This window comes from Blennius ocellaris (genome assembly GCF_963422515.1).
Source record: "Blennius ocellaris genome assembly, chromosome: 22".
In the NCBI taxonomy this organism is placed as follows: Eukaryota; Metazoa; Chordata; class Actinopteri; order Blenniiformes; family Blenniidae; genus Blennius; species Blennius ocellaris.
Window position 1 is genome coordinate 1,046,610 of NC_137671.1, and position 26,739 is coordinate 1,073,348.

The 26,739-nt window shown below is 47.2% G+C and overlaps 3 protein-coding genes across 3 annotated transcripts in view; 1 reads left to right on the forward strand and 2 right to left on the reverse strand.

The window, feature by feature from the left end:
- Window positions 1–128: 128 nt before the first annotated feature.
- LOC308146496 (interferon-induced protein 44-like) lies at window positions 129–2,214 on the reverse strand. Its single transcript, XM_080518365.1, has 8 exons — window positions 2,148–2,214; window positions 2,008–2,041; window positions 1,869–1,902; window positions 1,580–1,775; window positions 1,299–1,451; window positions 1,030–1,195; window positions 734–834; window positions 129–597 (listed from the first exon to the last, which is right to left on the reverse strand). The coding sequence occupies exons 1-8, from the start codon at window positions 2,160–2,162 to the stop codon at window positions 400–402; spliced, it is 897 nt and encodes a 298-aa protein (XP_080374491.1). The 5' UTR covers window positions 2,163–2,214; the 3' UTR covers window positions 129–399.
- Window positions 2,215–12,868: 10,654 nt separating this feature from the next.
- Window positions 12,869–23,176, forward strand: e2f7 (E2F transcription factor 7; the record flags this gene model as incomplete). Its single annotated transcript, XM_080518521.1, has 12 exons — window positions 12,869–12,892; window positions 12,988–13,137; window positions 16,475–16,744; window positions 16,971–17,130; window positions 17,220–17,459; window positions 18,482–18,637; window positions 19,082–19,210; window positions 19,321–19,636; window positions 21,722–21,883; window positions 21,974–22,044; window positions 22,186–22,517; window positions 22,976–23,176. 12 exons carry the CDS (start codon window positions 12,869–12,871, stop codon window positions 23,174–23,176), a joined length of 2,211 nt encoding a protein of 736 aa, XP_080374647.1.
- Window positions 23,177–23,458: 282 nt separating this feature from the next.
- The window catches only part of LOC308146619 (sodium-coupled neutral amino acid transporter 4-like), a gene marked incomplete at its 3' end in the record, with an annotated part of 24,008 nt that continues 20,727 nt past the window's right edge, over window positions 23,459–26,739 (reverse strand). The window contains exon 13 of the mRNA XM_080518522.1: window positions 23,459–23,607. Coding sequence (XP_080374648.1) covers window positions 23,459–23,607 — 149 coding nt within the window. The remainder of the gene's footprint in view (window positions 23,608–26,739) is intronic.

The window sequence follows — 26,739 nt, forward strand, 5'->3', positions numbered from 1 at the left end:
AAGTCAGTGGATACTTTTATTATGGCAGCTTCCTGTCTGACTTCCTAATAATAACAGATTGATTAATAGATTGGAAAGACAGACAGACAGACTGGACAGAGCAGGATCAAATATTTATTAGAACATCATAACAGCACAAATCTTTCCATGTATAATCAACAAAACAACTGATTCATCAAATCTTGGCAGCAATTAAAGATTCTCATCAGAAAAAAAACACTTAATTTTACATTTACTTTTCCAACCCTAAATATTTTAATGTTGAACCTTAAACCTGATCTACATTACTTTGTACAACATTGATTGGAAGTGAAGGAAAAACCCCACAAAGTTATCAAAGAGATCAAAGAGCTCAAGAGGACAGTGGACATCGCCTCAGTGTTTTGGTCTGAAACTTTCTCACTCACTGTACAGATTCTTAGGCTCCGTTGGACGAATGTTGTCGTTCAGGAAGTCTTGTCCGTAGTCGATGATCTTCCTCATCGCGTTGAGTATCAGAGTATCAGTGTCTTCATCGGTTTCAGTTTGTTCGCTGTAGTTCTGTACCGGGAAGACGCAGTTCATTGGAAACCCCACGGTCGCACTCAGCTGTTCCATCTACGTTCAAGAAGAAAGGCACTTTGAAGAAAAACTGTTTTTTTGAAAAAGTATAAAAACGTCACGTTTTATATAAATGGAAAAGTTCCACTGATGTTGGATTAATGTTTGTACTCTTTAAAAAACAACTCCCTACCTGAGTTTTCAGGTGTTTGCTCATGTAGACATTCCTGATGCTTTTCTGGACTTCAGGACAGGCTTCGTCGATTTTAGTCAGAACAACTATTTGGGGGATTCCTGCAAGGAAAAGAGCAAAAACCATAAAACATTCAGTTTCCTCACAGTTCAGACCACTGATTCCAGTTTGAAACACAGACTTTATAACAAACGTACCAAAAGTACCTGCATGAATGAAAATACATTTGAATTTGGCATTAAAGTAATTTAAAAGTAATTTCATTGAGTTTTTAAAAAATTCCTGTATAAACTCACCTACAGCTTCGGCTTCTTTTCTGACCTCCTTGATCCTACGAACAAACTCGGCGTCCATCAGGTTCAATGTGGCGGCGGAAAAGACACAAACCAGAACATGAGCTTTGTCCTTGATGGTGGGACTTTCTCTGTAGTCGGATCCAGTCGGGGTCCCGCCGGGAAGCAGCTGGAACCACATTGTCCAAATCAGTGCACTTTTAATACATGGGGGTGGATTTCTATATTTCTATATTTCTCTCTACGACAGAAGAACAAGATGATGTTGGTACCTTGTATCCGTCATGGACGTGTCCTCTCATGATCAGTTTGATATTTTCCACATCGACTCCTCTCCCACTGACCTTCTCTATACCCATGATGTCACTGAAGACGAGAGAATAAAAGGTTCCAGGCGTTTCTCTCTGGATCTTATAACTTCTGTACTGCAGGTTGAAACACATGAGAACAAGGTGAGCCTGACGTGATGTTTGAGGAGAACCGGGAACGTTTGGTTCCGACTGTCTTTGTATGACCGATCAACAGTGTAACAGGTCAGAGGACGTCTTCGTACTTTGGTGGTGAAGCTTTGGTCGTAGCCGGAGGCTGCCGAGGCTCGGGTGGAGATCCTTCCTCGCAGAGCGCTGTCCACCGAGTTGATGAAGCTGGACTTTCCGGTGCCTGGAGGTCCGTACAGCAGGACTCGGAGACATTCGGCTTCTGGATGAGGTTCGTAGGCCGTCACATAGTCAAAGTCTTTCTTTTTGTTCCTGTTAAAAGTTACATTAGATCAGAATGAACTTTTTATCCCCACATGTTTCAAACATCACAAATACTTCTTGCGTTACACCTCAAATACTCACCCCCAGGGTACGACTCTCCAGGGTTCAGCAAAAGCTGTCGGAACAATAAATCACATTTCCTATTAATTTTGTTCCAGGAGCACTTGTCTTATGAATAAATGTGAATTTAGCAAATTGTGTGAAATATAAAGTGACTTACTCGTGGGAGGTTTCGGCGGCGCTTCAGGTTGACTCTTAATTAAATCATTAAGAAAAATAGAGTTTACACAGAGTTTCAGAATAACATTTAACACATTTAAATTAATCATCAAAAGATGTAAAGTTATAAGACAGCCTTACCTCAGAACCACCCATGCTGATGAAGAATAAAAGTCGAGTATTTTCTACTGCAGTAACTGTGAGGAGGAGTTTCTGTCCGGTGACGGTTGAAGAGACACTCAGTAGAAGCACTCAGTCAACACCGGCTTATATAGTCTCTCTTCATGCTTTCACTTTTACTTTCATCTGGACCATGTGATTTCAAAGGACTGCTCAGTCATGTCCAGGCAATCAATGAAGGTTGGGCTCGGTAGCTTCAGAACAGAAATGACCAGAACAATCAGAAGAATGACTTTTAGAGTAAATCAACAGCTGTTTGGTTTATTCTTCTTCTTCAATAAATGAAACTCTTCCCTTGCAGACGTTGCAGAGTCGTGATGCTTTGGAGAAACCGGCAGGATGTTGCCGTTGCCCCCCCCCCCCACCCCCCCGGATGCATGCGGTAGGACATCCTGGGCTGATCTCTGATGCTGAATCTCTTTGAATGAGTGTCTTCAACTGCAGTAACCGTGAGGAGGAGGAGTTTCTGTTGAAGAGACACTCGGTCGAAGCACTCCGTCAACACCGGCCTATAAAAACTCTCTTTGTGCTTTCACTTTCATCTAGACCGTGTGATTTCAAAGAAATCCTCCAGGTGCACGAATGAAGGTAGTTTATTACCATGGGCTGGGTTAGATTAGATTAATTTATCAACACTTCCATCCTGTCCTCCACCCAATGTGACCTCACACTCACAACCTTTACTCTTTAACTGGCAAACCTCCGACACCAACCGAACTTCAGTTTCCATCAAGGTGTCAGGACAGATTCACTCTTCTGTTTTCTGTCCCACAGTCAACATTCAACATGTATCTGATGAGTCCAGGCAATAGAGTACTTCTTTACTCTTAAATGAAGGACTGGATTTCAAAGTATATTCGACACATTTGGAAGGATCATTAAGTGTATTTGACACAAAACCATGAACATCAGCAGCTGGCCAGAGGCGGCGGCTCAATAAAAATTCAGCTGCAAAAAAAATTTCAGCTGCAAAAAAAATTCAGCTGCAAAAATATTCAGCTGCAAAAATATTCAGCTGCAAAAAAAAATTCAGCTGCAAAAAAAAAAATTCAGCTGCAAAAAAAAAATTCAGCTGCAAAAAAAAAAAATTCAGCTGCAAAAAAATTCAACCGCCAAAAAAATTCAGCTGTAAAAAAAATTCAGCTGCAAAACAGCCGGCATCCAATCAAGAGAAGCTTTGTGGGTCACATGACCAGTGCAACACTGAGTATTTTCCATTTATGGCGATTTATTCCATTTAAGGTTCAAGGTTCAAGGTTCAAGGTGTTTTATTATCATATCACCAGTAAAAGCAGGTTTCACAGTGAATGAAATTCTTATTTTGCCGTCTACCCTGGAGCAGACATACATAAATAAGTAAGTATATACACAAATATAGAAAGTGAGATGTGCAAAATGTAAACATGTTCAGAAGTCTGATGGCGACGGGGAAGAAAGAGCATTTCAGTCCATTTGTTTTGCTTTTCAAGCTTCTGTACCTCCGGCCTGACGGCGCCTTGCTTGTTATGGTAAAAACACATTTTAACTTCCTCCTGCAACAGTGCTTCTCGCACCACCGTCAACCACCTGGTTAGGTTTGTTCAAACTCATTCTGCACAGTTAACTATTAAAAACATGTTTGTTCAAACTCATTCTGCACAGTTAACTATTAAAAACATGTTTGTTCAAACTCATTCTGCACAGTTAACTATTAAAAACATGTTTGTTCAAACTCATTCTGCACAGTTAACTATTAAAAACATGTTTGTTCAAATTCATTCTGCACAGTTAACTATTAAAAACATGTTTGTTAAAATTCATTCTGCACAGTTAACTATTAAACATGTTTGTTCAAACTCATTCTGCACAGTTAACTATTAAAAACATGTTTGTTAAAGTTAATTCTGCACAGTTAACTATTAAAAACATGTTTGTTCAAACTCATTCTGCACAGTTAACTATTAAAAACATGTTTGTTCAAACTCATTCTGCACAGTTAACTATTAAAAACATGTTTGTTCAAATTCATTCTGCACAGTTAACTATTAAAAACATGTTTGTTCAAACTCATTCTGCACAGTTAACTATTAAAAACATGTTTGTTCAAACTCATTCTGCACAGTTAACTATTAAAAACATGTTTGTTAAAATTCATTCTGCACAGTTAACTATTAAAAACATGTTAGTTAAAGTTAATTCTGCACAGTTAACTATTAAAAACATGTTAGTTAAAGTTAATTCTGCACAGTTAACTATTAAAAACATGTTAGTTAAAGTTAATTCTGCACAGTTAACTATTAAACTATTAAAACATGTGCAGTCTGTTGACATCCTGCAGCTCTTCCCTCCTCTGGCTCTGATTTTAAACCGTTTGGCGGCAGATTTGTGTCGGTGACCATTATTATGTAACCGGATGGGCGGGGAGTAGGGGGGCGGGGCGGGGCGGGGGGGGCGTGGGGGGGGCGGGGTGTTTGCATACAGGGCGGGAATCCCGCCACTGCAGAAAACTTTATCCACAACTTTTGGCGCTATGGCTCGGGTGGAGTTGGCGCCACTCAACCACCCCCACCCCCCCCAGCCCACCCCCCCAGCCCCCCCCCCCCCCCCCCCCCCCCACCACCACCCCCACCCGCCCTGCTCATGAGAGACTATCAGGTTAAATATCAGGTTAAACGCAGTAATTATCATTAATAGCGGGTTTGGAGGCGCAGAGCGGCATCAGCTGCAGACAAAGATCCTTTATAAAGAAGATGAGCCACTCTTCAAGGACCCCTGGAGGCTATTTCACCATTCATTGTTGGCGGAATACATTTTTAGATCTTATATTTAATTATCATGAAGAGTTGATGTGAAATGCGACTTTTTTTACTCCGCAACTCAGAATAAAATCCCTTGATAAAGTTATTTTTTTTCCCTCATCAATATATGACTTTTTCTATGGCGCACATCCTCCCCGTTGCGTTTATCGCTATCCGAGATCTACTTCAACCGTATTTGAGCTCCTTTAAATTTACACTTACGTACAGTTACTAAATCGATCGCGTCCACGTCGCAAAGGCAACGACGATGTACGATTTAAATTTAAAAAAAATAAAAATAAAAAACATTTTTAAAACGCTGCGGAGTGACACGTCTGTCTGGGATCCAAGATGGTGGCGGAGCGCGCCGGTTGCCCCGCCAACACGAGACCGGGGAGCGTGTTCGCGGTGAGAAACACCCGAAGCGCGCGCCCGGGGACGGGGGAGGGCGGAGCCTGATTGGCCGAGTGCGGCGTGACGCGGCCAGTCTCCGGGCCGCTGATTGGCCGCGGCGAGCCGGCGGACGGACGGCGCCAGAAAACAAGCTTGAGCGGGTGAAGCCGGGCCAGAGAGTCCGGGCTGCGGGACCAGGGAGCCGGACGGGAGGACGGGAGGACAGACGGGGGACAGACGGGGACACGACGTCGTGAAGAAGGGGAGCGAGAAGCTGCGATGCTGGAGTGAAGGAAGCGGCTCGTTTCAGTCATTTCTACACGGATCGAGGTGAAGCTCGGCCTCCTTTAGCCCGGGAAGCTAACTGAAGCTAACACTGGACAAACTATTAGAAACACAGTAATAACTTGTTATATCTTCACACATCAGCCTGAATTGTTCGTAGCTTCCAGGTGTCGTGGTCTGTTATTACAATATCATCACTGTAATGTAGCATAAAACTGCCTTCCAGGAGTTATTCTGGCTATTAAGTCACTTTATTGCCCGGTTTTGTCCCAAAGTGTGAAGAAGTTCCAGCTCTTTTGCGCCAAATTCAACTGTTTGTCCTCTTTGATCTCCATCGAGCCGCCAGCTGATCGATGTGCTTGTCCGCCCCGCAGATGGAGGGGGGGTGTCTGGCCCTGAAGGACCTGAGCAGCCCCAGGAGGAGCCCGGCGGAGGAGGAGGACCCCGGGGGGCGAGGTGATCACAAGGTGGGCAGATGTGGGCCAGATGTGGAGGTTCTGTTTGATCGCTGATGGGATTTATCCTATACGATGATCATTTATCCTATATGATGATCAATTATCCTATATGATGATCATTTCTCCTATATGATGATCAATTATCCTATACGATGATCATTTCTCCTATATAATGATGATTTCTCCTATACGATGATCATTTCTCCTATACGATGATCATTTCTCCTATACGATGATCATTTCTCCTATATGATGATCATTTCTCCTATATGATGATCATTTCTACTATACGATGATCATTTCTACTATACGATGATCATTTCTCCTATATGATGATCATTTCTACTATACGATGATCATTTCTACTATACGATGATCATTTCTCCTATATAATGATGATTTCTCCTATACGATGATCATTTCTCCTATACGATGATCATTTCTCCTATATGATGATCATTTCTACTATACGATGATCATTTCTCCTATATGATGATCATTTCTACTATACGATGATCATTTCTCCTATATGATGATCATTTCTACTATACGATGATCATTTCTACTATACGATGATCATTTCTCCTATATGATAATGATTTCTCCTATATGATGATGATTTCTCCTATATGATGATCATTTCTCCTATATAATGATCATTTCTCCTATATGATGATCATTTCTCCTATACGATGATCATTTCTCCTATATGATGATCATTTCTCCTATATAATGATGATTTCTCCTATATGATGATGATTTCTCCTATATGATGATCATTTCTCCTATATAATGATGATTTCTCCTATATGATGATCATTTCTCCTATACGATGATCATTTCTCCTATATGATGATCATTTCTCCTATATAATGATGATTTCTCCTATATGATGATGATTTCTCCTATATGATGATCATTTCTCCTATATAATGATGATTTCTCCTATATAATGATGATTTCTCCTATATACTGCTTTATTTCTTCTATATATTGATGATTTCTTCTATATAATGCTGATTTCATCTATATAATGCTGATTTCTTCTATATAATGCTGGATTTCATCTATATAATGCTTTACTTCTTCTATATAATGCTGATTTCTTCTATATAATGCTGGATTTCATCTATATAATGCTGATTTCTTCTATATAATGCTTTACTTCTATATAATGCTGGATTTCATCTATATAATGCTTTACTACTTCTATATAATGCTGATTTCTTCTATATAATGCTGGATTTCATCTATATAATGCTGGATTTCATCTATATAATGCTGGATTTCATCTATATAATGCTGGATTTCATCTATATAATGCTGATTTCTTCTATATAATGCTTTACTTCTATATAATGCTGGATTTCATCTATATAATGCTTTACTACTTCTATATAATGCTGATTTCTTCTATATAATGCTGGATTTCATCTATATAATGCTTTACTACTTCTATATAATGCTGATTTCTTCTATATAATGCTGGATTTCATCTATATAATGCTGGATTTCATCTATATAATGCTTTACTTCTTCTATATAATGCTGGATTTCATCTATATAATGCTGGATTTCATCTATATAATGCTTTACTACTTCTATATAATGCTGATTTCTTCTATATGTAGCCCGTCTATAGCCTGCAAGCAGATAGAAATAGGGCCCTGAACTCGTTATTATAACAACAATAATATTAGTTTTGGGATTTGAAAATTAAGAGTACCAGAAAACAATCAATGGCAGCCGATGATGGTAAGTAGAGTTCACTGTTTGGTTTTTTTCACCTTTCACCTCAAAACAATTCACCGCCAACAATGTGACAAAGACATCTTAGTAAAAGTTAACAAATAAGATGCTACTTTATTACAAAAAAAAGAAACATTGCAACAATAAACAAACAATCATGAAAACCTCGGCTAAGCCGGCATAAAAGTCTTTCAAAGCAAAATAACCCGTTGCGGGCCAGTTAAGTGGGAGTTCATGGGGAAAAATAAACTCAGTCTTGTTCTCCCAAACAAGTGGAATCAAATTCCAAGAAATACCTTCTAGAGGTGGTGAGGTGAGTCGGTGGTACAAGTTGGAGCTGGGGGCAGAAGCAGGATGCAGGAGGTGGTGCAAGTTGGGGCTGGGGGCAGAAGCAGGATGCCGGAGGTGGAGACGAGGGGCGGCTGGGGTCCCACGTGGCCAGAGGAACTCTGAGCCTCTCGGGGGCTCAGAGCGCTATCTGGTGATGGCTGGTCGTCTTCGGAGGGAAAACAGTTCAGTTGCCGTTGATAGCTCGGACACACGCTGCGAGGAGTGGACGTCTATTCCACCACTGCCCACTTGGTTGATGGCAGTATATCTACAATGAAGTTCTGGGCTAAAACTTCATCCGTCGTTCGCTCAGTCCACACTTTGCTTTGTCAGCAAAACTCTCTCCCTCTCGCTGCTGTGTCTCCTTCTCTGCTCTCTCCCAGGCTGGTTCACCCACACCCTCTTCACACCTGTTTCCCTGCACCCCTCTGCTCACCTCAGCTTCCCAATTATCCAATGAGCAGCCATCAGGCTGCAGCCAGGCCCACAGCCATCTCTCCACCCAGAAACATCACATTTCCGAAATACACCACATGAACACAAATAAACAGTTGAATACACAAAATGAAATACATCAAACATTCAAATAAACTTTTACATGTTGTGCCTTTAACAAACCAAAATAAATGTATTTGAATCACCTTTTAATATATTTTAAACTATTTATCCCACTACCAGGGGCATATATTTATCAATGTTTTAATAGGTATTAATATTTTCCACTGGGCTACACCCTCCCCCTTCTGAAGGTCTGATGTCCTCAGCAGACTATCAATAGTTCACCTAGTGGACTAGAAGTGGGAAGTGGTCAAGTGTATGCTAGCCCTTTCCAATCTTTATGACCACGCCTCTATGTATAATAGTGATCGGCTGATCTTTGGATTTTCCTGGTGCATCATAATTTAACCTGACAACTGGTTTCACTGTTCTTTTGGGACGTGTCCCACTTGTGCTTTCAGGAACGTCGGCTGTCTCAGGCTGTTTGGTTTGATCTTGAGAATTTCCAGTTTGGACATTCTCTTCTTCGGATGCTTCTTGTGAGAGTTCACTGTCCGATTCCGGTGAAGGTTCCCGTTCAGGTTCGCTTCCGGAGTCGAGTGAAGATTCCTGGTCTCCGTCCTGAAGGGGTTCCTCCTCAGAGTCATCACTTCCAGAAATTTCAGATGGCGGCTGAGAAACAGGATCATCTTCCTTCATCACTATTGAAGGCCCTTGGTCCACAAGATCTTTTCCCCAGGTGAACTTAGGCCTTACAGATCTGTAGAACTCCAATTCAGAGGATGAATCAGAATCCTGTGCCTCCTCCTGTGTGGATGTCTGAACCTGTTGCTCTGACCTCGCTGACCTTTTGGATGTGACACTTCTTGTCTTTGGCTTTGTTGGTGCGTCACACTCCATTTCAGCTATTGGTAGTCGCACCAATTCCCCAATAGGCAAGATGTGATCTCTGTGTATAGTTTTAAAGCCTCCTCTTCCATCTTCCTGTCTCATCTTGAACACTGGTAGATTGGGCATTCTTCCAACTACCACATAAGGAACGGGACTCCATTTATTCTCCAACTTGTGTTTGCCTTTCAGTCCCCAATTCTTGAGTAACACTCTGTCACCAACTTCAAGAGATTGGAAACTTACTCTCTTGTCATAAGCTTTCTTGTTCTTCTGATGGGATTGTTTGGCGGTTTCAGACGCCAGATGGTAAGCTTTTTGAAGATCATCTTTTAACTTTTGCACATACTTCGCATGCTTTTCCATCTTCTCACCTGCTGTCGTTCCAAAACACAGGTCAACAGGGAGTCGGGCTTCCCTTCCAAACATGAGGAAGTAAGGGGAGTATCCTGTGGAATCACATTTAGTGCTGTTGTATGCATGAACCAGATATCCTACATGTTGACTCCACTGTTGTTTCCTTTCCTGACTCAGGGTTCCAAGCATGGAGAGCAAAGTCCGATTGAACCTTTCTGGTTGAGGATCTCCTTGGGGATGATATGGCGTCGTCCTTGATTTCTTGACTCCCATCATTTTCAAAAGATCTCGGATCAACTTGCTCTCAAAATCCCTTCCCTGATCGGAATGGATTCTGGTGGGCAATCCATAGTGCACAAAGAACTTGTCGACCAGAACCTTTGCAACAGTTTGAGCCTTCTGGTTCTTTGTTGGGAAAGCTTGTGCATAGCGAGTGAAGTGATCTGTCACCACTAACACATTGCTAATGCCTTTGGAATCTGGTTCCAGGGACAGAAAATCTATGCACACAAGATCCATAGGTCCGCTGCTCATAATCTGATGTAATGGAGCTGCTCTTTGTCCCGGGGTCTTGCGTACCAGGCATTCTCCACAGTTCTTGACATGCTGCTCAGCCTCTCTGGCCATTTTGGGCCAGAAGAATCTATTCCTCAGCAGATCAGTGGTTCTTTCAATACCAAGGTGTCCTACATCATCGTGCAAGGATTTAAGCACGGCGGGTCGAAACTCTTTTGGTAGGACTAGCTGTCGGAACTTTTCACCTGAAGGTCGCTTGCTGCCACGATAAAGCAAACCCTCTTTTATGAACAGTTTGTCTTTTTCTCGTTTCAGGTGAGAAAGCTCCGAGTTGTTGGGACTATACTCAGGCCATGACTGCTGTTGAACTGCCTGCATCGCTGGTCCAACACTTTGGTCTTTCCTCTGTGCCGCGATCAGTTCTGACTGGGACAGAAGCTCCAATGACTTCAGCTGCATTTGAATAGGACAGGTGTATTGCTCAGGAACAGCAGCAGAAGAAGCTCCCAACTGCTCCACATACCTCACAGAACGGTCAGAGGAGTGGATGAAGACATGCTGACAGACGGACTTAACACCATTCCGGGGTATAGTTTTCCATTCCGTGTCATCTTCAGGCTCCTGGAAGTTTCTGGACAGCAGATCAGCATCAACATTGTGCTTGCCTGGTCGGTACTGTACATCAAAGTCGTAGGTGGATAAGGCTGCAAGCCATCTGTGACCAACAGCATTTAGCTTTGCTGTTGAGAGCACATAGGTCAAGGGGTTATTGTCAGTACGGACTGTGAAGCGAGCTCCATACAGATAATCATGGAACTTGTCCACCACAGCCCACTTGAGTGACAAGAACTCTAACTGATGTATGGGGTAACGCTTTTCTGACTGGCTCAGTTTCCTGCTCGCAAATGCAACTGGTCTCAAGCCCTCATTATACTCCTGATAGAGAACGGCTCCCAGCCCCTTTAAGCTAGCATCTACGTGTAAGATGTAGGGCTTGTCCGGGTTAGCAAAGGCCAGCACTGGCGCATGTGTCAGAGCGTATATGACCTGATGAAATGCATAAATGCATGACTGATCCCACCTATCTCCAAATGGCTCTGATTCTTTGAGGTAGGTTTTATTTGGGTCTTTGTTAGCTTTTCTGCTTTTTTGCGTTGGAGCATAGCCTTTGGTCAACTCCGTCAGTGGCCGAACTATAGCAGCATAGTTGGCTATAAACCTTCGATAGTACCCACAGAAGCCCAAGAAAGATCTCAGAGTCTTCAGGTCAGTAGGCTGAGGCCAGGTTGTAATAGCCTCCACCTTCTGTGGGTCTGGTGAAACACCATCTGCTGAGACAATGTGTCCCAGATATTTTACCTTTGGTTGGCAGAATTGACACTTGTCAAGCGAGAGTTTAAGTCCAGCCTCCCCAAGGCGGTCCAGGACTTTGAGAAGTCTCTCCTCATGTTCCTCCAGTGACTTTCCAAAGACAATGAGGTCATCCAGGTACACAATGACTTGAAGGAGATTCATGTCACCAACCGTCTTCTCCATTAATCTTTGAAATGTCGCAGGGGCTCCAGTTATGCCCTGAGGCATCCTTTCAAACTGAAAGAACCCCAGGGGACAGATGAATGCGGTTTTCTCCTTGTCCTCTTCGGCCATTGCTATTTGGTAATAACCACTCCTGAGGTCAAGGACAGAGAACCAACGGCTTCCTGACAGGGAGTCCAACACATCATCAATGCAAGGGGTGGTGTACTGGTCAGGAACTGTACGGCTGTTCAGCAACCTATAATCAATGCACATCCTTATCGATCCATTCTTCTTCCTCACGATCACGATAGGAGATGCATAAGGACTGCGAGACTCTTTGATAATGCCTGCGTTTAAGAGTTCCTGTAGGTGTTTCCTTACATCATCAATGTCTGCCGGTGTCAGGCGACGTGAACGCTGTCGAAAGGGCCTAGCGTCAGACAGACGGATCGCGTGCTCAACGTCTTTTGCTAAACCCACATCCCACTCAGTCAAAGAGAAGACGTGGGGTCTCTCGGCCAGTTTCCGCTTCAGGCGATCTTTCCACTTTGAGGGCACAGGTGAGTCTCCAAAGTTGATGAGATGGGAGTCAAAAGCTCCTACTGCAGGTTTGTCAAGAGGGACAGATACAACACTCTCGGTAAGATACATTCGTCCCATGATTGTTCCCACAGGAATGATTATCTCTTTCAGAGACTGGTTCTGTACCAAAATCCGGAAGCTGTTGACATTGACTGCATCCCCTGGCACTACCATTGGGTGTAATAGAACGCTTCCTGGGAGTGGGGACAAGGGGGACATGTCAAACATCAAGATCTCATGACCAACAGGCCGTCTGAGATCAACCTTGCAGACCATTTGCAAGTCTTCACCAGGAGGTAAAGTTATATCACCTGAGCCTTGCCAGGTCACCATGCCAACATCATCCTGGTCACTGGTGAGTGATATCAAGTCATTTTCCTGCACATCATCAGCTTGTATGCCCAAGGTTTGTGTAATGTCCACCCCACTCTCCTTACATTGCTTCACCAGGCTTCTGACATGTCTAGTGTTTGTACCTACAATGACAGGGGTCTGCTCAGCTGTTCTGGGACTGGGACAAATGAGTGCAAGAACTGTGACAGTCTGACATCTTCCAGCAATCTTTGCCGGGTACTCCAGATCCACCACAATGTAGCCACGGTAAGGATAGCTAACATCAGACTCACTCAAACCCCAGAGATTTAGACCAGACACCGGCTGAAGTGGGACATCAGGTAAGTATTTTTTATACCAGGACTCAAAAATGATTGTGACTTGGGAGCCACTGTCAAACAGTGCATCACAAACATGACCATTCACTTTTAATTTCACTATGCTTGGTGGTCCAATCAAACCCTCAGGAATGTTTGCAGTCGCTGATGAAGTTACCAAGCTTTTCTTCACATTACTATTTATTTTGGATGATGTGGACATTGTGGAAGTTTGGTTATCTTTGGACAACCTCAGAGCTTGAATCAGTTTTTTAATTACTTTACTCTGATTTTCTTCATTGTGGCATTTGGTTGCAAAATGTCCATTCTCTCCACACCTGTAGCAGAACTGCCCTTCCGCAGGTCTTGACGATCTGTCCGGAGTGTTGACAGCTCGGGAGGTAGCATCCACTTTAGCATCTTTATTCGGGTTGGATGTATTACTCAGTTTTTGTTGTAATCTTTTTACTTGCTTCTTTAAAGCTGTAATCTCGTCCTCCTGCGTTTTATCGCATATAGAAGAGGTGGTTACAGGGGTCTTTGCTCCTACAGAGGCAACCAATGACTTGAGTTCTTTAAGCTCAGCTTTAAGGATTTGTATTTCTGTCTGTTTGACTTCATTTGACTGCTTTGCCTGTACCTGATGTAGTGAAGCATTAAGTTTCATCCTTGAAGCCTCATACTCCTCTTCAGCACGAATCTCACTGAGAAGCTGGAGGAAAGTTGGGGGCCGAGCTTTCCTTTCCCTGAGACGTAGCTGCATTAACATTAAATCAGAAAAAACTGCACCTCTCAACAACTGTTCTATGCGGGCTCGATCCCTACTGGTCGGGGGTAGACCACCTCTCTGTACAACCTTAGACAGAGAGCGTTCGAGTCGTCTGAGAAAATCTGACAGATTCTCACCTGGTTGTTGCTGCAGCAATCTGAATGCAAAATACATATCATCACCTGACTCTGAAGTTCCAAAAGCACTATCAAGAGCTTCCAAGTACTCGGTGGGACTAGCGTCAGGATTTGAATCTCTCACAGCTTTGACTATCTCAAGTGCTGGCCCTTTAAGACTTTCCATCAACCTTCGTCTTTTCTCTCGGTCAGTGCATTCGCTTTCCTCCACCATTAACCAGGCCTGTTCCAGCCAGTGGTCCATCTGCTCTTCACCCACTGGTACAGGTTGCATTCCTGAGAAAATGCGGAGGCGACGATAGCCACTTTCAGTTGGAGGTTTAGCAGTCTTTTGCATAAAATCTCCTACAGCTTGGAGAATGGACTCAGTAGAGTTTATGGCAGGTGGTGGGGTGTAGAGGAGAGCTGTCACATCATCCATGGTACGACCTTCAGCTTGCAGCAGTGCTTTCAATTTGCTCTTGAAATCTTCCTCAGCAACTGGTGAACCATCGACCACAACTAGCGACCATGTTTCTCCACTCTCCTGACACAGCACCTCCGGAGGAACACTGGCAGCTGCCAAGTCTTCCCTAGTTTCACACAAAACCATCAACTGATCCAGCTTTGCATTGAATTTCCGTCCCCTCACACAAACTTTACCCAGACATTTGATTGTTTGGAGAGTCTCTTCAATTTGGGTGATTTCCACATCTTCAGGGACCACCACCATAAGAGCATGAGTCTCAGCTACACCCTCACCTCGGCACCATCCCTTTAGCTCCAAAACTAACTCTGTTTTGTCTGCCATGGTCTTTCAAGGTCTAAAAAAAACTCTTTATATTTATTAGTAACCCAAAACTCATCCCAGCAGTGCCTCCATTTTATGTAGCCCGTCTATAGCCTGCAAGCAGATAGAAATAGGGCCCTGAACTCGTTATTATAACAACAATAATATTAGTTTTGGGATTTGAAAATTAAGAGTACCAGAAAACAATCAATGGCAGCCGATGATGGTAAGTAGAGTTCACTGTTTGGTTTTTTTCACCTTTCACCTCAAAACAATTCACCGCCAACAATGTGACAAAGACATCTTAGTAAAAGTTAACAAATAAGATGCTACTTTATTACAAAAAAAAGAAACATTGCAACAATAAACAAACAATCATGAAAACCTCGGCTAAGCCGGCATAAAAGTCTTTCAAAGCAAAATAACCCGTTGCGGGCCAGTTAAGTGGGAGTTCATGGGGAAAAATAAACTCAGTCTTGTTCTCCCAAACAAGTGGAATCAAATTCCAAGAAATACCTTCTAGAGGTGGTGAGGTGAGTCGGTGGTACAAGTTGGAGCTGGGGGCAGAAGCAGGATGCAGGAGGTGGTGCAAGTTGGGGCTGGGGGCAGAAGCAGGATGCCGGAGGTGGAGACGAGGGGCGGCTGGGGTCCCACGTGGCCAGAGGAACTCTGAGCCTCTCGGGGGCTCAGAGCGCTATCTGGTGATGGCTGGTCGTCTTCGGAGGGAAAACAGTTCAGTTGCCGTTGATAGCTCGGACACACGCTGCGAGGAGTGGACGTCTATTCCACCACTGCCCACTTGGTTGATGGCAGTATATCTACAATGAAGTTCTGGGCTAAAACTTCATCCGTCGTTCGCTCAGTCCACACTTTGCTTTGTCAGCAAAACTCTCTCCCTCTCGCTGCTGTGTCTCCTTCTCTGCTCTCTCCCAGGCTGGTTCACCCACACCCTCTTCACACCTGTTTCCCTGCACCCCTCTGCTCACCTCAGCTTCCCAATTATCCAATGAGCAGCCATCAGGCTGCAGCCAGGCCCACAGCCATCTCTCCACCCAGAAACATCACATTTCCGAAATACACCACATGAACACAAATAAACAGTTGAATACACAAAATGAAATACATCAAACATTCAAATAAACTTTTACATGTTGTGCCTTTAACAAACCAAAATAAATGTATTTGAATCACCTTTTAATATATTTTAAACTATTTATCCCACTACCAGGGGCATATATTTATCAATGTTTTAATAGGTATTAATATTTTCCACTGGGCTACATATATAATGCTGGATTTCATCTATATAATGCTGGATTTCATCTATATAATGCTTTACTACTTCTATATAATGCTGATTTCTTCTATATAATGCTGGATTTCATCTATATAATGCTGATTTCTTCTATATAATGCTTTACTTCTATATAATGCTGATTTCATCTATATAATGCCGTCCACGGTGAGTCATGCTCACTGACGGAAGGTGAGCGAGGGTCAAACGGGGAATCAAACCCGCGTCCCCCCCGTTGGGAGACGGCGGCTCTACCGACCCTCCCTTCCATCCGATTCGTCGTCGTAACCAAAGTCTTCCCACGCCCTGGCTTGGCAGGAGAACATCTTCGCGGAGAGGGTGAGATCCACCCCGCTGAAACCCGCCGCCGCCCTGCTGGCCGGCAGGAGAGCCGACCTCGCCCAGATCACCCCCATCAAGCGCGGCGCCCTGGCCGAGCCCTGGACGCCCACGGCCAACCTGAAGATGCTGATCAGCGCGGCGAGTCCCGACATCCGCGACCGGGAGCTGAGGAAGGTTCTGTTCAGACCGATGGAGAACGACGAGGGGGGGGTGGAGGAGGAGGGCGGGGCCGGCGACCCCCCACAGGTACGTTCATGGACGTGGTCTGAGGTCCGGTTGTTTCAGTCAAAATGTGACTTCAAAACACTTTCAGTGGCCAAACTCTCCAATCAACTCTTAATGTGGTCATTTTACCCAAAATGACCGTCATTGGTCGAGTAACTCAACATTTCTAACCGACAAGAATCTTTATCAACGTTCGTCCGGCGCCTCCGTTACGAACAAAGTGTTTTATGATCTGTGTCTTCAGCAGACGGACGGCGCCGACGAGGACGAGGACGCGGACAAGAAGCCGAGCAGGAAGCAGAAGAGTCTGGGGCTGCTGTGCCAGAAGTTCCTGGCCCTCTACGCCGACCACACCCCCCCGCACTGCCCCGTCCGGATCTCCCTGGACGAGGTGGCGACTCACCTGGGTAAGAACCCCCGGAGGTGGGGGGGGGGCGCCCGGGGCCCCACGCTACTGAACCGTCCCTGAACCGTCCCGCTGGCCTTGCCTTGGCAGGGGTGGAGCGGCGGCGCATCTACGACATCGTCAACGTGCTGGAGTCGCTGATGATCGTGGGCCGGATAGCCAAGAACAGCTACACCTGGTACGGGCGGCAGCGGCTGGAGGCCACGCTGCAGGAGCTGCAGCGGCGGGGGCTGCAGCAGGGGTACCACCTGCAGATGGCGCCGGGCGGCGAAGGGGGCGGGGCCACGCCCGGCCCGGAGGACGACGGCGCCGAGGGAGACGCCGGGAGCGGTGAGTATCTTTTGACCTTTTAGCCCCCCGGGGGGCGGACGCCGGCGTGGTTCCCATAGCAACCAAACAACGCTGCGCGTTGACCTCGTCAGTTTGTATAACAACGGTGACAAAGAAGTGCTTTGATGATTCTGGAGCTCCGCCTCCAAACCGGCAAACCCTTTGATGTCTGGGAGTCAAAGATGAGGCTCCAAACCGAAACAAAGAAAACTGATTTTTTTTATCTTAAACTAAACTTCTGAAGAGTCAAAACCCAAATAATCACAAGCTAACATCAAACCTAAGTTTGTAAAAACACCCAGAATGCAACAGCCAAAGGAAAAGTCTTGATATTTGACTCGATTTTGCTCCATGAGGTTTCATTAAAATTGGCTTTATGTCCGGATTGTCGTAGTTCGTCTGCTTTTGTGAAAATATCGATATTTTCCTCACGTATATTTTCACGTTGCGACGAAGGAAAAAACTCTCAAGTTTAGATTTGCAGGTCGTTGCGGCGCGATTTGACCGGCCCGGGACTCTCGGGGTGAAATTGTGCTGAACTCAAATGTGTTTGACTCCAGAAGTTAGCAGGTTTTCTTTTACGACACATTTAACAGGTAAAATACTCAATCAGAGTCAGAATTTCTTGTGAAAAATAGTCAAATAATACAGTTTTTTATCATCATTAAGTCAGGATTAAAACATAAGTACATAATACTTCAAAGCAGAAGATAAAAGCTTTATAAAAATGTCACTTTATGGGTTTATCTCGCAGCTAAATGAGTCGTAGCCTGATGGAGGGATTCTGTTTTTAATTATTTGACTCTAATACACAGATTTGAAGCAACAAAGACTTTTTTCGGGGTGTAATAAAGCCGATCTTATGTTGCTAATATGACAGTTGAAAGTCAAAGGAGTATTCTGCAGTTTTAAATCTCAGCTTTGTGGAGTGAATCTGTTTGATCTGGTCAGTTTGAACATTCCCTCGAAATAAAACGGACTCATTCGGCCACCAAACTTGTTTTGTGACGTTTGTTTGGCAGCTGGAAGCAACAGGAAGGACAAGTCTCTGCGCATCATGAGCCAGAAGTTCGTCATGCTGTTCCTGGTGTCCAGAACGCAGACCGTCACTCTGGACGCCGCCGCCAAGGTCCTGATCCACGAGGGTCCCGACTCGTCGAGTCACAGCAAGTACAAGAGTGAGTCGCTCGTTCTGCAGGACCTCTGGCTGGAGGGACTTTCTCTTTGTCCTCACTTTCATGTGTCCTCACTTTCATGTGTCCTCACTTTAGTGTGAATTCAACCAAGAAAACTTTTGACTTAAAAACACCTGGAGTTTTTCTGTGTTGAACTCGAGTTTTAATTCGTTCCGGCAACAATCTGAATGTTGACGGAAGTGAAAAATTCAAAATGGCCGACGAGGAGGAGGAGTTTCCCCGACGTCCGCCAGAATCACGTGATCCGTCGGCGGTACAAAGTGGTTCTTACTGAAAAAGATGTCCTGGTCGGTCCAGGTCGGTCCTGGTGCATCCTGGTCCGTCCTGGCCGGTCTTGGTCCGTCCTGGTTGGCCCTGGTTGGCCCTGGTCCGTCCTGATTGGTCCTGAGACGTGAATCCGGTTTGATTAGTGTCCCGTGTCTCCAGCCAAGGTGCGGCGCCTGTACGACATCGCCAACGTGCTGACCAGCCTGGGCCTGATCAAGAAGGTCCACGTCCGGGAGGAGCGCGGCAGGAAGCCGGCCTTCAAGTGGCTCGGACCCGTGGACTTCGGCGGTGAGGGTCAGGGACCGCCTGGCGGGAGCTCCTCGCCTGCGGCGGCCAAACCAAGAAGTCCAAACCTTCATGGAACCGAGTCTAAAGCGTCTCGCTGTCCCCCCCTGCAGGAGACGCCCAGAACGCCTCCGCCGGTTCTGTCGGTTCCGCGGCTCCGGACCCGATGAGGACGATGTCGCGTCACGCCTCCTTCAACGTCGCCACGGCAACGGCAACGGCGGCGCGGCGGCAGGTCGTCTCGGCGCCCAGCAGCCCGCGGAGGGAACTGGTGGGTGACGGACCGTTAGCGTCTCCGGGCCAGAACGCCGCGGGCGGAACCGAACCGCCGCGGCTCGGAGCAGCAAGAACCTCGTCTGCTGGACCCAAGAACCCGCCGCTGGATCGTTCCAGGAACCCGCCGAGTCGCCTGGAGGCTGGAAGCTCAGAGTGAGTCCTGCTGTCCTCCTCTGCTCCTCCTGCTGCTCCTCCTGCTGTCCTCCTGCTGTCCTCCTGCTGTCCTCCTGCTGTCCTCCTGCTGTCCTCCTGCTGCTCCTCCTGCTGTCCTCCTGCTGTCCTCCTGCTGTCCTCCTGCTGTCCTCCTGCTGCTCCTCCTGCTGTCCTCCTGCTGCTCCTCCTGCTGCTCCTTCTGCTGCTCCTTCTGCTGCTCCTCCTGCTGCTCCTCCTGCTGTCCTCCTGCTGCTCCTTCTGCTGCTCCTCCTGCTGCTCCTCCTACTGCTCCTTCTGCTGCTCCTCCTGCTGTCCTCTGCTGCTCCTCCTGCTGCTCTTCCTGCTGCTCCTCCTGCTGTCCTCTGCTGCTCCTCCTGCTGCTCCTTCTGCTGCTCCTCCTGCTGTCCTCCTGCTGCTCCTCCTGCTGTCCTCTGCTGCTCCTCCTGCTGTCCTCCTGCTGTCCTCCTGCTGCTCCTCCTGCTGTCCTCCTGCTGCTCCTCCTGCTGCTCCTTCTGCTGCTCCTTCTGCTGCTCCTCCTGCTGCTCCTCCTGCTGTCCTCCTGCTGCTCCTTCTGCTGCTCCTCCTGCTGCTCCTCCTACTGCTCCTTCTGCTGCTCCTCCTGCTGTCCTCTGCTGCTCCTCCTGCTGCTCTTCCTGCTGCTCCTCCTGCTGTCCTCTGCTGCTCCTCCTGCTGCTCCTCTGCTCCTCCTGCTGCTCCTCCTGCTGCTCCTCCTGCTGTCCTCTGCTGCTCCTCCTGCTGTCCTCCTGCTGCTCCTCCTACTGCTCCTCCTGCTGCTCCTTCTGCTGCTCCTCCTGCTGCTCCTCCTGCTGTCCTCTGCTGCTCCTTCTGCTGCTCCTCTGCTCCTCCTGCTGCTCCTTCTGCTGCTCCTCTGCTCCTCCTGCTGCTCCTTCTGCTGCTCCTCTGCTCCTCCTGCTGCTCCTCCTACTGCTCCTCCTGCTGCTCCTCCTGCTGTCCTCTGCTGCTCCTCCTGCTGTCCTCCTGCTGCTCCTCCTGCTGCTCCTTCTGCTGCTCCTCCTGCTGCTCCTCCTGCTGTCCTCCTGCTGCTCCTCCTGCTGCTCCTCCTGCTGCTCCTTCTGCTGCTCCTCCTGCTGCTCCTCCTGCTGTCCTCCTGCTGTCCTCTGCTGCTCCTCCTGCTGTCCTCTGCTGTCCTCCTGCTGCTCCTCCTGCTGTCCTCTGCTGCTCCTTCTGCTGCTCCTTCTGCTCCTCCTGCTGCTCCTTCTGCTGCGCCTCCTGCTGCTCCTCCTGCTGCTCCTCCTGCTGCTCCTTCTGCTGCTCCTCCTGCTGTCCTCTGCTGCTCCTCCTGCTGTCTTCTGCTGCTCCTCCTGCTGCTCCTCCTGCTGCTCCTTCTGCTGCTCCTCCTGCTGTCCTCTGCTGCTCCTCCTGCTGCTCCTTCTGCTGCTCCTCCTGCTGTCCTCTGCTGCTCCTCCTGCTGCTCCTCCTGCTGTCCTCTGCTGCTCCTCCTGCTGTCCTCTGCTGCTCCTCCTGCTGTCCTCCTGCTGCTCCTCCTGCTGCTCCTTCTGCTGCTCCTCCTGCTGTCCTCTGCTGCTCCTCCTGCTGTCCTCTGCTCCTCCTGCTGTCCTCCTGCTGCGCCTCCTGCTGCTCCTCCTGCTGTCCTCTGCTGTCCTCTGCTCCTCCTGCTGTCCTCTGCTGCTCCTCCTGCTGTCTTCTGCTGCTCCTCCTGCTGCTCCTTCTGCTGCTCCTCCTGCTGTCCTCTGCTGCTCCTCCTGCTGTCCTCCTGCTGCGCCTCCTTCTGCGCCTCCTGCTGCTCCTCCTGCTGTCCTCTGCTGTCCTCTGCTCCTCCTGCTGTCTTCTGCTGCTCCTCCTGCTGCTCCTCCTGCTGCTCCTTCTGCTGCTCCTCCTGCTGTCCTCTGCTGCTCCTCCTGCTGTCTTCTGCTGCTCCTCCTGCTGCTCCTCCTGCTGCTCCTTCTGCTGCTCCTCTGCTTCCAGGGAGACGGGTCGTTTCCATGGAGACGGGCCATAAAAGTTTCTGCCTGCTGCCCCCCTGTGTCAGAACGTTGAACTACAATAAGGTTGACCTCCTGACCTGCTCTGACTCGCCTCCAGGAACCTGAACCTGAACCTGAACCCCAGCGTGGCCCCGCCGCCCCCCTTCGCTCCCGACGGCGGCCCCGCCCCCCACCTGGCCCCTCCCCCCGCCGCCCACTGCCTGGCCTACCTGCCCAGCCTGTCCCAGCCCTCCGTGGTCATGCTGTACCGCCCCCCGGAGCCGGAGGAGGGGAGGAAGAGGAGGAGGGAGGAGGAGGAGGAGGAGGAGGAGGTGAAGAGGAAGACGGGGGGCCCCAGCTGGGGGGGAAGAGTCGAGCCTCCGACGGAAGCAGATTGTCCCCATGGAGCGTCTCACTACCTCTACGTACCGAACAACGCAGGTAAAACCCCGCCGCCGCCAACTTCCTGTTTCCCTGTCGTCGCCTCCAGTCACTGTGGCTTCAGCCACCTTCAAAATAAAAGAATGAAGGTTTTCTGAACACCTGGGCAACGTGACTTCCTGTGTGGTTTCCTCCCTCCAGGACTCAACGGCCTGAACTTCCTGCTGTCCACCGGCCAGCCAGCGGGGGGCGTCGCCCTCCCCCCCGCCCTGGCGCTGCCCTGCGTCCTGGTGGCCTCCCCGCCCCTCCCCCACTACTCGCTGCTGAGCGCCGGCGCCGGCGGCTCCGACGCCGGCCTGAGCTTTGGCGTGCCGGCCGTGATGTCGCCCGGCCACTTCCTGATGGGGGCGTCGCCCTACGGCCTGACGGCCGACCCGCCGCCGCCGCCTGGCTCCGCCCCCGCCAGCCCAGAGCAGAGGAGGGCATACGGGGCGGCGGGCACGCCACGCCCCCCCGACACGCCTGAACCACTGGTGAGACTGACACACACACACACACACACACACACACACACACACACACACACACACACACACAATGCAAGACGTGTCAATGCCGTTTCCTGCCAGCAGGCGGCAGTAAAGTCCATAAAACGAGTGACGTGCAGATAAACAATAAAAAAAAAAAAAATCCAGACTGAGTCCAGGACAGAATCTGAACTCAGGCAACGAGTTAAATACATTTATTTTTTTCCATTTTTTTGATTTTGTAAAATATTTTTTCGCCACAATTTTTTTTTGTATTTAAATATTTGATTTAAATAGTAAGGAGAGTTTTTTTATAAGTGTTTTTTCACAGATAAAAGTCACAAAGTGCTGGACAGAGGAAATTCCATAAAATACGATGTTTTAAACAAACTTCCTGTCGGTGTATTAATGACCTTTGACCTGAATGACCTTTGATCTTAATGACCTTTGATCTGCCGTTCCAGACGCCACACACTCCAAAGGCGGCCAGCTCCTCCTCCTCCTCCTCTTCCTCCTCCTCCTCCTCCTCCCAGGCGTTCTTCCAGACCCCGGGCACCCTGGGGGGGGCGGTCAGCGCCGCGCCGGCCGCCAGGAGGAGGGCGTCGGCCCAGAGGAGGCTGGACGTGGGACACGCCCCCAACCAGCCGGACGCCTCGCCAAACTAAAGCGACGATCGCCGACCCGACGAGCGAAACGATTCCCGAGTCGGACTTGAAGGAAGGAGGCGGGTTCGTCCACCTCGCCGTCCCCCCCCCCCCCCCTGCTTCCATTACGGGACACGACGGTGCCCCCTGGTGACCACATTGGCTCACTGCTGTTATCTTGTGACCCCCCCCCCCCCCCCCCCCCAGTCAAGCGCTTGTACATTATCGGCCAATTGCTATTTATATTTTAGCTAATTTAAGTAATTGCTTTTAACTTGAGTTTGTGAGAAAGGCTAACGTTAGCTAGCTGCTGACGGCGGCTCTCGCCTCGTACTGTGACAAACTACCAATCACTAAAGCCTGAAGTGTTCCCAGGAAAGAGCTCTCTGGCGCCCCCGTGTGGCGGACGCCCGGAGGCCGCGATGCGTTCAGGTACTCGGCTAGCAGGTGTGCTAGGGGGAATATCAGCGTACTGTAGGCGGCGCTCGTGGGGGGGAGGAGCTACGGGAGCTCCGCCCACTTGGCCTCCGCCCAGGTCATGTACAGTTTTTTTATTCATGTCGTTTCAATGCATTCAGTCGTTCACCTTCCGTTCAGTCGTTCACCTTCCGTTCAGTCGTTCACCCTCCGTTCAGCCGTTCAGTCGTTCACCCTCCGTTCAGTCGTTCACCCTCCGTTCAGTCGTTCACCCTCCGTTCAGCCGTTCACCTTCCGTTCAGTCGTTCACCCTCCGTTCAGCCGTTCACCCTCCGTTCAGTCGTTCACCCTCCGTTCAGTCGTTCACCTTCCGTTCAGCCGTTCACCCTCCGTTCAGCCGTTCACCCTCCGTTCAGTCGTTCACCCTCCGTTCACTCGTTCACCCTCCGTTCAGTCGTTCACCCTCCGTTCAGTCGTTCACCTTCCGTTCAGCCGTTCACCCTCCGTTCAGCCGTTCACCCTCCGTTCAGTCGTTCACCTTCCGTTCAGTCGTTCACCCTCCGTTCAGTCGTTCACCCTCCGTTCACTCGTTCACCCTCCGTTCAGTCGTTCACCCTCCGTTCAGTCGTTCACCTTCCGTTCAGTCGTTCACCCTCCGTTCAGTCGTTCACCCTCCGTTCAGTCGTTCACCCTCCGTTCAGTCGTTCACCTTCCGTTCAGTCGTTCACCCTCCGTTCAGTCGTTCACCCTCCGTTCAGTCGTTCACCCTCCGTTCAGTCGTTCAGCCTGGAAATAATGACCCTTGTAGCTGAGACCGTTTCTCGTGTTCATCTTTGACTTCAAAACAAGAGCGCCACCTGGTGGAGTTAGAAAATAAAGTGTCACTACAATAAAGTGCCTTCAAACGGAGAACGTTCTGCTTGAGTGCTTCATGAAGCTCCACTAAACCAGTGTGGCCGCCATGTTGGATGAGGGGCCGCCATGTTGGATGAGGCGTCGCCCCGGCAACACCAGAGTCAACAAAAGTTAAACCAACAACTGTGTGTGTTTTGTTTACAAAAACCTCAGATTGATGATGTGACTATTTATATTTGATGTTTTCTATGTGAGCGTGCGGAATAAATAAAATGATTGATTGACTTAATTAACGTCACGTTTCCATTCCGCCACATGTTTATATGCTACTTGGATCGTGTTGCCATGGAGACGGAAAGTCAGATCAAAGCAACACTGAAGGTCAAAGTGTTTTTTGTTTTTTTTTCCCCAAATCGATATTCGATTTTGTTTAGCAGGAAATGTTTACACCCAGTTTCACTTCAGGGCAATACTAGGCATACTCCTAGAATATTACTGTATTACTTTAATACTTTTAAACTTGAATCTGTTGGTTGAAAATGATGGTCTCGCCTGTTTTCAAAATGCAATAAAAAGGAATACTTCATAGGTTTATGCCTGATTCTACTTCAGGGTAATACTAGACATACTCCTTTACTACTACAAGTAATATCAAAGAATATTACTGTAGAAATTTGGAGAAACTGAGACCAGGTGACCAGTTACTAACCAGTCACTGCGTTGTTGAGAACAGATGGTAAAAGTATCCAGATTCCTCACTTGAGTAGAAGTAAAATACCTCAAATTAAAAAGTACTGATCCAAATGTCGACTCAAGTAAAAGTAAAAAGTCCAGGCTCTGAAATGTACCATATATATGATAAATGCTGGCAGATTTATATTAATATACATTTTGGTTTTGGTTTTTAAACTTGTGACAAAAAAGTTAAAGTTTTGTTTTAGGAATTTATTTATTTTTTACAATTTTATACTGTTTTTCACTTCAGATTATGAATTCCTGTATATTTAATCTAAATAACCAAATATTAATCTAAATAACCAAATATCTGACTTTGTCTCCTGCGAATCGTTTTTCTTCTAAAAGTTGATCATTGATGTTGATGCAACAGACATTTCTGGACATTTCACTGTATTTTACAGCAGAAGGTTTAATTTAAATTGTCTTTCTGTTCAGATTGGAGTCACTCACAGAATACATCGTTTGGTTTTGACACAAATCAGAACATTTTGCGCCACAACCAGGAAAATCTGCAAATAAACGCTTCAGTCGGCAGTAGTCTTTTTTCCGAGTTCACCTGAACGCAGCAGCGTCGAGGCCCCGCCCCCTGACCGTGGCCCCGCCCTCCACGCTCAGTCTGCGGGCTGCAGCTGATCCAGGGTCAGTGTGCAGGAGCAGGAGGAGAACAGAGGAGGTGCAGCAGGAGGAGAACAGAGGAGGTGCAGCAGGAGGAGAACAGAGGAGGTGCAGCAGGAGGAGAACAGAGGAGGTGCAGCAGGAGGAGAACAGAGGAGGAGCAGGAGGAGAACAGAGGAGGTGCAGCTTCACTGGATTCACTTTTCTTTTCTTTTTTATTTCAGTTTCAGGTAAATTTTGATTCTCCTTCATCTTTAATTTTGACAATAATAACAATACAACTTGATGGTTTTATTTTGACAGTCACCATAATAACAATACAACTTTGTGGTTTTATTTTGACAGTCACCATAATAACAATACAACTTGGTGGTTTTATTTTGACAGTCACCATAATAACAATACAACTTGGTAATTTTATTTTGACAGTCACTGTAATAACAATCCAACTTGGTACTTTTATTCTGACAGTCACCGTAATAACAATCCAACTTGGTACTTTTATTTTGACAGTCACCGTAATAACAACCCAACTTGGTCATTTTATTTTGACAGTCACCATAATAAAAATCCAACTTGGTACTTTTATTTTGACAGTCACTGTAATAACAATCCAACTTGGTAATTTTATTTTGACAGTCACCATAATAAAAATCCAACTTGGTACTTTTATTTTGACAGTCACTGTAATAACAATCCAACTTGGTGGTTTTATTTTGACAGTCACCATAATAACAATCCAACTTGGTGGTTTTATTTTGACAGTCACCATAATAACAATCCAACTTGGTGGTTTTATTTTGACAGTCACCGTAATAATAATCCAACTTGGTGCTTTTAATTTGACAGTCACCATAATAACAATCCAACTTGATGCTTTTATTTTGACAGTCAGTGTCTCTGTCCTCAGGGACACGATGTCCCCCTGGGGAGGCGGTAACCGCTGCACGGCGTGCGGC